The sequence below is a fragment of the Arvicola amphibius genome, chromosome 10, assembly GCF_903992535.2.
Source record: "Arvicola amphibius chromosome 10, mArvAmp1.2, whole genome shotgun sequence".
NCBI lineage: Eukaryota > Metazoa > Chordata > Mammalia > Rodentia > Cricetidae > Arvicola > Arvicola amphibius.
Window position 1 is genome coordinate 29440291 of NC_052056.1, and position 12479 is coordinate 29452769.

General features: G+C 35.3%; 1 protein-coding gene across 1 annotated transcript in view; it reads left to right on the plus strand.

The window, feature by feature from the left end:
* Positions 1-12479, plus strand: part of Cadm2 (cell adhesion molecule 2) — a 211215-nt gene that overhangs the window by 84001 nt on the left and 114735 nt on the right. Inside the window, exon 4 of the mRNA XM_038344371.1 lies at positions 1049-1186. Coding sequence (XP_038200299.1) covers positions 1049-1186 — 138 coding nt within the window. The remainder of the gene's footprint in view (positions 1-1048; positions 1187-12479) is intronic.

Sequence of the window (12479 nt, forward strand, 5' to 3'; positions counted from 1 at the left end):
GTTAAGGACAAGATACATCCACTAAAGTGGAGTGTTCCCCGATAACAATTGCCTGAGGTTAATGCATTGTTCTGTAGAGCCAACTCAAGACTCAAAGAATAATTGACTGTAGAGCACAGTTTATTAAATGGCTGTATGACATTGATTTTTTTAAGGGTATAAAGGTGAGTATACACAGGCCACCTAGCTAGTTAAGAGAAGTAGGATTATTTCTCTTTTTCCTTTGTTGTTTAACTTTGTATTTCTCATAGTGGAATTTTCTAATATTCTTACATTTTAATCTTCTCAAGATTAAATTAAAGTGCTACAATGAGAACAACTTCCCTGAGCCTTTATTATAGAATACTGCTGCATGATATTTTAATAGACCTCAAAGTAAATAACTGAATAATATAACATAGAAAATGTGTGATACTCAGACTGGAGAAATAGTTTGGCAGGTAAGAACACTTCTTGCGGAAGCCTGGTCACGTGACTTTGGAGAATTAGGACCCTTGTGAAGGTAGTTAACATAGCATGGGCCTGAATACCCAGCATTCCTGCAACTAAATATGAATCAAAGATGAAAAATTCTTTGGAATTATTTGGACCAACTAGCATGGAGCAGGCACCACAGTGTTTAACAGCAGGAAAGACCCTGCCTCATACATGCACTTGGGTTTTCCTATGACTTCCACATGCCAGCATGGTATCTGTGCAGCCTTCCACGTGCACATGTTCATTCCCATACACTTAAAAACAAAATTTGTTTTAAATATATGGCATTATTTTTTTCAAATCACCCAAGACACTCTACCTTCTCAGACTGCTGTAATGGTAAATCACAAGGCATTTGAGTGGTTGTATCTTAAAGCTTACAAAAACTCTTTTGGAGGTGAAATTTTACAATTTGTGTTTAAATTCTACTTTGACGTATACACATTTTAAAGTTCTTTATGGATATTGTGTATGCATACGCACTATATCAGAAGAGGTTTATTTTATCATCCAGGAGTTTAGGTGATTCCTAGAGATTGACACTCACTTTCCTTATTCGATTAAATTTTAGGTGTTCCGGAGAAGCCGCAGATTAGTGGATTTTCATCACCAGTCATGGAGGGAGACCTGATGCAGCTAACTTGTAAGACATCCGGCAGTAAACCTGCAGCTGATATAAGATGGTTCAAAAATGACAAAGAAATCAAAGGTAAATCATGAGGAAAGTCCTCAAGTCGACAAAAATATACGGGTATTAGAAGGCTGTGTTAAAACAGAATTCTCTATATATTTCAGACCACACTATTTCCTACCAATTAAATATAATTCAAATGAGTTTTAACAAATTCTTGTTAGATAATTTCATAAAGTGTATGAATATCATCACTATGGGGCATCAAGATGGCTCAGCGAGTGTGAAGGTCTGATACCAAGTCTGCAGACTGGAGTTCCATCCCAGGGAGCCACATGATGGGATGAGAACACACTTCTGCAGGCTGGTCCTCTGAGCTGTGTATGCACACATGATGTCCCACCCTGAAAAACACACAAAATAAAGAAATAATAATCTTTAATATAATCATAGGGTACTTTGTTTTCTGCTTATAAAATTACAAGCCTAGAACTACTATATACTTCATAGATGACAAGGCTAGAAGATAAGTTAATGTAAGGGAAAAACGTGTAGATTTATATTTTAAAACAGAGAGTGGAAAGCATACTATTATCTCCGGTCCCATAGACATAATATGTATTATAGTCAGGGAGATGGCATGAGTTATTTCTTTATCTTTTAGACTTCTGAAACTATAAACTTTTGAAGGGCAAAACTAAACATCAATAATTTTGATTTCTAGCTATTCTCATAAATGTAAAAGAATTGAATTGTCTCAGTAAAAAATTCATAATAATTTAGAAGTTTTGTACAGATCAGGCTTTCTCTGACACAAACAAAAATACATCATCTGAGGTTTCCAAAGAATCTTAAATAGAAAATTGCTAATATATGATAGAATTAAGTAGTTCATTCTAGTTAGACACTGTGTCTCTAATACCACATGTTGGAAGGAGGGGGAGCCACTTATTGGTTCCTGGCCACTTAACCCCGAAATAGTCACACAGAAACCATATTAATTAAATCACTGCTTGGCCCATTAGCTCTAGCTTCTTATTGGCTACTAACCTGTATATTGCCATGTGGCTGTTGCTTACAGGCTAAAGTTCCCAGCATCTATCACAGGCAGCTTCATGGTTTCACTCTGACTCTGCCCTCTTTCTCCTAGCATACAGCCTAACTTTTCCCGCCTAGTTTTCTTCTGCTCTTGCCATAGGTTCAAAACAGTTCTTTATTCATTAACCAATAAAAGCAACACAAAGACTGAAGGACCTCCTACACCAACCACATGAAGATGTTAGGCATGATAACACATATACATTACTAAAGATACTATGATAGTTAGTTATTGTGATTGTGCAAACAAGTTGCCTATGACATGGTAATATTATAATTCTTGGTCTAATCTTCTCTAAGACATGCTATACCAAGAATTCTAGTTATTTTTACATTCAATTCTTGTATCCAATTATTTGATTCCTAGTAGTGAAAATAAAATCCCAGCAAGTGAGTTTGCTTATCATACCAAGATTGTAATCTATAAAATTATTGTCATGTTTTCTACCTTACTTCTTATATACCTGCCCTCATAATAGTATCTTATCAATAATTTTAACCTTAATCACCACCTTTCTCTAACTACTAGATATAACTTTTTCAATGTTTTAAGAGAAATGTAAGACACAAAACTTAAATTGGACATTTTATCACTCTAATAAAGCATATTGCTATGCACCCTGAATCTTTTTTTTCAAGAGGTTCAATAGCTTCCATCCTAATATTAACTCTAGGATACATTTGCTATAATTTTCTAAGTCTCCTCAGATCTTTACTAATCTAACCCCTCATTCAGCTTTCCTATTTACCGGACTGACAAGTATTTGTTCTGGTCAGTTCTTTGTTAAGTACTACCAATAGAACGCCCAATACTCTAGGATATGTATAAAATTCCTTCTGCAGTTTACAGGAATATTCTGAGCAAAAATTCTTAAGCACCACATATCTTTTCCTTTGAAAGACTCAGTTTATGTTTGCAAGAACTTCTTAAAAGCATTGTCAATGATTTTTTTAAAAGACTTCATTTATCATCTCTACATATGTGCATATTCATGTCCTTTTCAATGTCCATATGCACGTGCATGCTGTGTATGTGCATTTATGTGTATATATGTGTTTGTGTTAAATGTAGGACACATATATTAGGATGACTGTGGAGATCAGAAGAGTAAGTCAGAGTTTTGGGTAGTTGTGACTGCCTAGTTTGTATGATGGGATGTGTCTCAAGGTTCTTACTGGCAAGCCCTACACATAAATTAACCCAGTTTTAATAACCTAAACTTGCCATGTGCCCTGTGGCTCACCAGTAATGCTCTGGCATCATACTCCTCTGGCAGCTGCTGGTGTCTCTCCAACTCCACCTTTTTTTCCCTGTATCTCTGTTTGGATTTCACACAAGGCGATATTCTGTCCCATCATAGGTCACACTAGCTTATTTATTAACCAATGACAATAAAACCTATTCACAGCATACAGAGGTTCATCCCACATCAACAGAAATTGAAGTTATATTCTCTGATAGAGGAGAAAATGGTCTTAAAAGATGAGATATCTCTCTAGTCCAGTGAATTGTGTTATAGCCCACATCCCTTCCTTAACTCTGACAAACTTAATTAGTTTGTTGAATACATGTTCTTAGTATTTTCTTGATGTTATAATAGCTATTCTCTACTGTCTCCCCATGGTAGTTAAAGAAGGTAACACATGAGCTAGTTTATTAATGTCGATTGACTCTACTTAACATTGTAACCTCCTGAAAAACCAGTAGTATACAATATTTTATGGATGAAATTAATTTTTAACAAACCTTCCCTCTCCTTTGAATATCAAAAAAAGCCCTAAAGATATAAGGAGGGATGTAGTGTTGCTATGTTTATCTCTAAAATTGAGAAAAATTTGGTGTTATAAAATACTAAATATTAATGACATCAAAATCAAGATCTGAACAGATACTGTGACAAAAACATATGCAGAATCAGCCTATGATGCTCTTCTGTATTCTGAAATGATGACTGGATTCCTAATGCTCTCCAATGCAATAACAGTTTATAGAGCTGTTATCAACTCCATACTTTAATTCAGCTACGTATCATGGCTGTTTATAACCCTTCTGGATGTTTAGGTTGTTTGTCTTCCCAACAAGATGATGAACTTCCTGAGTGGTGTGAACCTCATGCTGATAGGTGAACATGTCAATAAAATAATTACAGTAGACTGCACGGAGAGAACATTCATTTTGCTTGCTGTCTTCTGAATATGCTAAGTGCTCTTTTACAGAATGGTTATTTTAGCTACCCCTCCACACCTGAGTGGTCCATCATTATCTTGAACCACTTATATGTATTTATGTATATATGAACATATATATGTGTGTATGTGTGCATATCTATATATTATGTATTTATGACTTCCATTACTTCCTGGCTGAATTTAGCACAGTATCACTTGCAACTTTGAGCACACACAGGGGAAAGTGAGGCTACTAGAAAGCAGTTCAACTCAGTTCAGCAAATTTTCTCATGTATCAGGGCACATAAGAGAAGCAGCACATGAATAATCCAAGACACCTGATCTGGAGATACTTAAGATGACTACAGTTACTAAAAAAATTATTATTAGAATAACTTTCTATGAAGAGCAATGTCTATAAAAATATGTATCTTTCTTTAGGATAACCTAACCTATGAATTTTATTTCCGTGTTCCTGGGTAAATTTTTTACTAGAACATACTACTTGATCACATCTATATATGTAAGGAACAGAGGTTTCATGTTCTTAAATTTCAGTAAATTTCATAATTGCATACATAGAATGTTGTATCTTAGATTACAGTATTCTAGATCCAGATATTCTGGTTAAATAGTGAGTAGAACCTGAGAATGTGCATTTCTCTACTATGCCTCATGTTTGAAAGACTCCTGTTCTCCTCTTTGGAGACCACATCCACACAGAGAACAGAATAAATATAAATCATCTATATGAAAATTCTTTATTTTTGTGACTTTTATCTTCTCATCCTTTAAACTAGTGTAATAATGTCTAGCTGACACTGGCAAAGCAAGTCGCATACACGACTGAATGCATAGAAACTGCTGCCATGTACAAAGTATCACTAAGTACACTGTAGATATTTTATCATTTTTCTTACTGTTTCTATATTTGAAAACGATTGCTGAAGTGTATCTTTAAATTAAAATTATGAATAGCAGTGGTCTGTGAATACATTCACAAAATGACTAAGGCTTGACTTAATGACTGAGGGGTCTCTCAGGCACAAATACGTGAACTGACTGAAGTCTGGGCCAAAGAAGGAGAGACCAAACCTACTCTTTGTAAAAGTCAAACCCCTCAAGTGTTCATTCACAAGCAAACATTTTGTTAATAATGCTTATTGAATAAAGAGATCTTTATAAATCTATCATTTGGGCTGATGCTAGGAGTAAGTTACAGGACATTCTATAGTAAGAGATTCCATTTATCTCTTTTATTAAGTTAAGTGGTTGGAATAATGATGCACTTTTCTATATGGTGTGGTTAGGAGACAGGCAAGGATTTAGAGTTCAGATATGCTGTGAAAACCATATATTATCTGAGCAGGAGTGAGACTTACTTTTGCTAAAAAGCTTTCAAGGATAGAATGAAACCATCACAATTCCATCTAACTCTGGGTTCCCGGCCCCTGGGCACATTGACTCAGACATCCCTTTGGTGCCTCTGGGCAGCTCTGCATCCAAACCACAGGTGTTTCACTGCAGCCTTTAATCTTCTGGGAAGTACGGAAGTCTGGGTCTCTGCCATTTACTGTGAAAAAAGTGTGCATTGCCTTCCTAAATTGTTCAGCGCCCAGAGAGCTGGCAGCTGCATTAAAGTTTTTATTCTATTTATATGCTTGGTAATCCGCAGCTTGAGCATTTCTTATTACCAAATCTTGAGATTTCCTTTTCTGGATAACAAGCTTTTACTTTAATGTATTAAGCAAAATTTGTGATCACCCTCAAGGACTCCGTGTCCTCACGTAACCCCATTTCCTTAAGTGTAGGAGGAAATCCTGAATATGAAGGGAGCTGGCTGCTTTGATTATTTTACCTTATATGGTAAAAGGAGTCTTGCATCCATAGTCATAGATTCCTTCTGCACTCGTGGAAGGCAAATTATCAAAATGAATCTGACATATGAAGTTAAGGTCTTTAAGAGGAAAAGAGTGGGGAAGATCTTCCTCTGTCAGTCTTGGAGAAAAGCAATAGGTGCTTAAACACATTGTTGGAGTCATGTGCTAGAGAACCATTAGCATACTCTAGCAGCAGAGACCTGTCCTTTCAGCAATAAGAAAACTGAAACCTCAGACACACAGAAGAGGCAAAACGAACTGCTGACCACCAGTGAACTTGACGATGTCAACAAGATTTGCATAGGCTTCAATGAAGACCTCCATTTAGTGATGGGAAGACCCAAGTGAGCTTTAAAACTCCCGGGAGAGCAAAGGTGCTTAGCTTTTATTCATTAACCATGTGTAATTTACTGTGCTGCAGTAGAAGAAACAGCTACAAGGGAGGGATAAATTTTCCTGTTTACACATCTGAAAGGGAGGTGTTCTGAGATTTAGCACTAGATTTGGGGGTTTTTGAATGGAATATAAATGCTAAAGGGAGATCACCAACTCCAGTTGGAATGGGACTGATGGATCATGCGACCAAACCCGTCTCTCTGAATGTGGCCAACAGCGGGGGCTGACTGAGAAGCAAAGGACAATGGCTCTGGGCTCTGATTCTTCTGCATGGACGGGCTCTGTGGGAGCCTTCTCAGCTTGGTTGATCACCTTCCTGGACCTGGGGGGAGTTGGGAGGACCTTGGACTTAGCATAGAGTGGGGAACCCTGATGGCTCCTTGGCCTTGAGAAGGAGGGAGGGGAGGTATGGGTGGAGGGAAGGGGAGGGAAGGGGGAGAAGGAGAGGAGGGAAGGGGGAGGAGGAGCGGAGGGAGGGGGGAGGAGGAGGGAAGGAGATGGAAATTTTTAAATATAAAAAAAAAATAAACCATGAGGAAAAAAAAAAAAAAGAAGTGAGACTATGTGAGCAGACAATGGTGACCAATGTAGGCGAGAGTTATTGGAGTTAAATACAAATGAAATACAATACACATATGTGTATGTGTTTGGGTGTGTACATGAGAATTTCCAAATCAAATGTAATCTATAATTTTCCATGTTAACTAAACGACTTTTCAATATGCTAAAAGTCATACTCAGCAAAATGATATAATCATTGAATGCATTTTCATCCAATTTTCTTGTTTTAATTAAAAAAGTTATTTCTCTTCAAAAAAAAAAATAAAAACCTTAATTCTTAAAAAAAAAATAAAAAAAAATGCTCAGAAAGTCAGACGTATTACAAGCATAAACTAATAATGTTCGAATTAGATAAGAATGGAGTAATTTTTCATAGGGTCCTTTCCAAAGACAAGACATATTTCAAAGAATCTTAAGTGAGCTATTTGATGATGAAAGGCTATATTCAGGATTCCAGGTTCCTGAATCTCTTGGACAATAAACTTTTCCCCTTAAAACCAGAGCAGAATTAGAAATTTAGTGATCAGTCATATTTTATTTTAAATCTGAAGTTGAATTAGTTGGATTGCACATCCACCAAAACTTGACATTGTGCCATGTTCTTCAGCTCTGCCAGACCTAATCACACCCATTTCAGTACAATTGTCACTGCTCCATTTCCCTACATGCATTTCAGTTTTTCTCCCAAGAAGCTTGAGATGATTTTCAACTACAGTTTTTCCATAAAACAATTTTAAGGGTATATTTTAATATACATCAAAGGTAGTGCTGAAGTCAATTTTTAATTGGCTAAGGACAGCCTAATTTTACTTTACATGCCTTCATATATTACTTGTCATAAGTTAGAAAGGTAGCAGTGGCCCCTTTTCTGTTTCCCTAAAGGTGTTAGGCCATTTTGATTAACATAAAGCCAGGTGTTAGTTTCTTTTTTTTTTGAAAACTCCCAAAGATTACTTGACTCTGAACAGTTATACTAAACCAAATTCTTGCTATTATTCCACCGTCACTATTTTTTTTTATGATTTTAAAATACATTTAACAAATCCTTAAGCTTATACTAAATAAACAAAATGCCTTAACAGGTGTTTAACAAAGTGAAGGGCATGTTCGTAAATTCTTCAGTTAAGAAGATGTCCCTGCTCTTCTATGAATCTTTTAAGTCTGTTCTTAACTATTATCTAAAATTAAATCTAAGTGCACTCCATATTTTAATGTTTCTGGGAACTTTGCTCTAACCTACATCTTAGCAATATTCTTTGGTCATATAATTACTTTCCTCTTTTTTGCTTCATTTTTCAATCAAACTTATACAGAGGATCAACTTTGAGAACTGCTGGACTCTGCACTCATAGTCCCATTTTGATTTCACAAACTGGTTTTCTTATAATGATTCATTTAACCTAAATGCCTTCATTTGAATAAAAGATTGTAGTTGTTAGCCAGAGATTATGACTTTATATTTAAAACAGAAGAAAATAATAAAAACTTCTCTGTATCACTTGCATTAACTATATAAAGAATAATTTAAAGTATTATCATTTCATCTTTCACACTACATCATAATTTGGTAATTTTATGTTTTTTGATGTGTATACATTCAGGATTTTTAGGAAGATAATCAGCTATTTTCTAAAGTGGTTGTTCTAATTTCTAGAGTCCAAATTTTGTTATTATTCTTCTTTCTTATTTTCCCGAGTTTGGAAGTTATCACAACATTTGCATAATTTAATAAAATGATTTCAATAAATCATATAACTTAAGTTTAAATTTTCTTTCAATACTGAATGAGTTGTGTGTGGTTTTTGTTGTAGTTTTGCTGTTTGTCTATTTGGTTTACATCCTAGCCACAGCCTTCACAGATCCTCTGCTCCAATTCCCTTCCCTATCTCCCCCCTGCTGCTACCCCCCAATACTCTCCTCTTCTGTCTCCATCCAGCAAAGTTCAGGTCTCCCATGAGTATCAATAAAACATGCCATAGCAAGCTGCACGAAGACTAAGCACCCCTGCATGTATTAAGTCTGGGCAAGGTGACACAGTAGTTGTGTGTGTTTTAATGCCTTTATTGTTCCTGTGCACTGTATTATTCAGGTTCAGCTCCAACTGTTTGATTTTCTCTTCCTTAAAGTTTCATATGCTTCTTCCCTGGACTAAGTCATGTTATGTGACTCTTTTTTTTTTCACTATATTTTGATACTGTTAGTTTTTGTCTTACCTGTTTTTTTTTCTAGTGAATATTATAATTACTCTTGCTTTGCTATTTAAAATACGTTTTATTATTTGAAGAAATATATCCTAAGCTTTCTTCTAGCTATTAGCTCAGAAAAAGTACTTCATTGTGACCATTCAAATTTCCTGTTAGTCAGGTAAAGTCTTTTTCTAGGCTTTACTTTTTTTTTCCTCATTACTGATAAACACTTTTACTGAGGACCAAGTAGTAAAATGTGAGTGTTGCATTCTGATTGGTGGAACAGCTCACTAGCAGCCCTCTACTAAGCACAGGTGCTATTCCTCTTATCTTGCAGATAGCCTTTGCTCCGCCTCAGACTCTTCTTCAGATGCAGTGATTAGTACCTACTTTGTTGTTAATGGGAGGTCTTAAAGATGTGGTATTCTCTGCATAGCTCTCTTCTTTGATCCTGGGCCTGCAAAAATGATTTGACACTCTTAGAAGCTTCAATTCTTTAAGTGGAGCCCAGCTAGCTCAATATAGACCCCTTCCATGCGCGATATCCTACCAAGCTTTCACCTCACAAACATGATAGTGCTCAGCTGGTCTGTTCTTATCCTATAAGTATCCAATGTCTTACATACTGTTTCCAGGTGAGAGGAAAATCCAGACCTTTTACCTCAACAGGATAGAAGCAAATGTTCTCATCTTTTTTTGGAGAAATGCAGACTAATAATAATTTTAATAAAACATCACTGTCTTTCAATTTTGTCTGTTTTCTTACTTCAAAGATTTATAATAAAGAGGAGGAAAATGAATGAGAATGAAATAAATCTGTATCCACTTTGATTGCTATTTCTATTTACTCTGATAATATTACTATTTTTATTAAAGTTGGATAATTTTGAAAATTAAACATTCCGTTAGTAACTAATTTTAATGTTGTTAGAAGTTCTTATCTATTGTGAGGATTTAAAGCTTTTTAAAACTTTGATGGAGCATTAAAAAACATAAATTTTCTTTTATAAATTATTTTTTGAGATAGCAGTTACATCACTTTCTCCTTCTCTTTCCTTCCTTCAAACACTCCCTTAAACTTTCATTTTTTCTTTAATTGTTGTTACATGGTTGCATACATACATGTATATATACATGCATACACACACACACACACACACACACACATATATATATATGTATGTATATACAGGTGGCTCAGTCTGCATAATATTACTCCTCTCTCATAAATAGTTATTTTCACTATGCTCAGGAAGGGATAGCCTTGTCTGTTATCCCTGGCACTGTCTGTTTTCTGAGATATACAGACTCTTCTATCAAGAGGATTTGTTGCTATGGCAGTCTTGCCTTCCCTCAGGAGCAGCAATAGAATCATGGGACCATAGACACAATCCTCTAAAAACCATCAGCTATGACAACACCTCTCTCCCTGAAGATCTTTCTACTAGGTACTTTGTCAAAGTCATGAAAGTCAAATTACACAGTATCTACAAGTGCTGACCAGTGATCCAGTTCTGTTGGTTGTATCCATCCCAGCTCCTGAGTTGGCAACAGGGTGGAGGCAGAGTGACAAGTTTCCACAAGTTCTTTCTAAGATTTCATAGGCCTTCTCAAACAATGGTTTTAGTAATTTGAATCTGACAATAGCAAATTTTATATACTTTAAGTGTGTATATATTTGTGTACATGTGAATAGTTTACACTAGCAATGATCATTGTTCAGGAAAGAGGGATTGCCATTCTGAAAGCTGTTCCTAGATATTTATTTTTAAGTCATAGAGTTTTTTGCAGTGTTATCTAGTGACTTCTACTAATCTATCTTACTGTAAATATATTCATCTTTTTATGCTTACTTACTCTTATATTTCTAATTCTTTGCTATTTTATAGAGGAAACATTTCTCTTCTTAAAATTTAGTAGCTCTTTTGCTTCAAGAAAGGTTGGAACTATTTCACAATTTCTTTTTCTTATAACTATAGGTAATTTTAGATACTAATTTTCATGAGTTTTATAGAGAAAAATAGTATATGAATTTTAAATATTCAATAGTTGAATAGACTTTAAAAGTGATACACTTTTAGTTTACTTTTTTATTCTTATTTCTCCTAAATTATATTGACAATTTTGTTTTTCCTCTTTTTAAGCTACAGTTAAACATATTAGACTTCTCATCTTTTGTTTCTTGTTTATATAAATTTTTTAAGTAATGAAATGCTTCAGGGTTGCAGAGATTGTTCGGTAATTTAGCATAATGTTAGCTCTTAAAGAGAACCTGGGTTCAGTCTCCACACATCAAGTCACAACTATTACTGTCTCCAGTTCCATGTTATCTGATATTTCTTCCGGCATCCTTTGCACCAGGCATATATGTGGTAAATAGACATAAAATGCAGGCAAAGTACTAACATTTTATGTTAAAATACACTTAACATAAAATACACTTAACATAAAATACAAATAAAACATTTTTTAAAATGTACACCACACACAAAATATTGATGAATATTTAAAGTAAGGATTAATTAAAAGGTAGTTTACAGTTCCATTGAGGGTATGGAGTATCTATTTGATGAAATGAAAGGACAATAGGATGAAGAATGTAGAAGCTAGGAAAATGACCTAGTGAACAAAGAGAGTGCTGCCAAGTGTCATAGGGGGATCTCAGTAACCTGGGTAAAATGGGAGGTGGAGTCAGGAAAATCACCCAGGAGCTCACTTGCCAGACCGCTAGCCTGCCATTCAGGCAACAGGCTCTTAAGGTAGGCCTGCACAAAGATTAGTTAGGTGGCAGGTGGGACCACCATCCAAGCATTACCTCTGACTCTCCTGATCTCTGTAGGGACACATTCACACTCCATATGTGTGCATGCACACGGAAAACAAAATGTAATCCTCCATCTACTCACGAGTCTCTTAGTCAAAGAAGCAAACCTGACAATAATTATAGGGTAAAAATTGAGGGAAACTAAAATAAAAGATGGGCCAAATGTTACCCAATATAAAAGGAAAACCGTAGGAAATAAATAAAATCAAGAGAATAAAAATATAATGAAATAGCTGCCTTACATAAAACTTAAATAT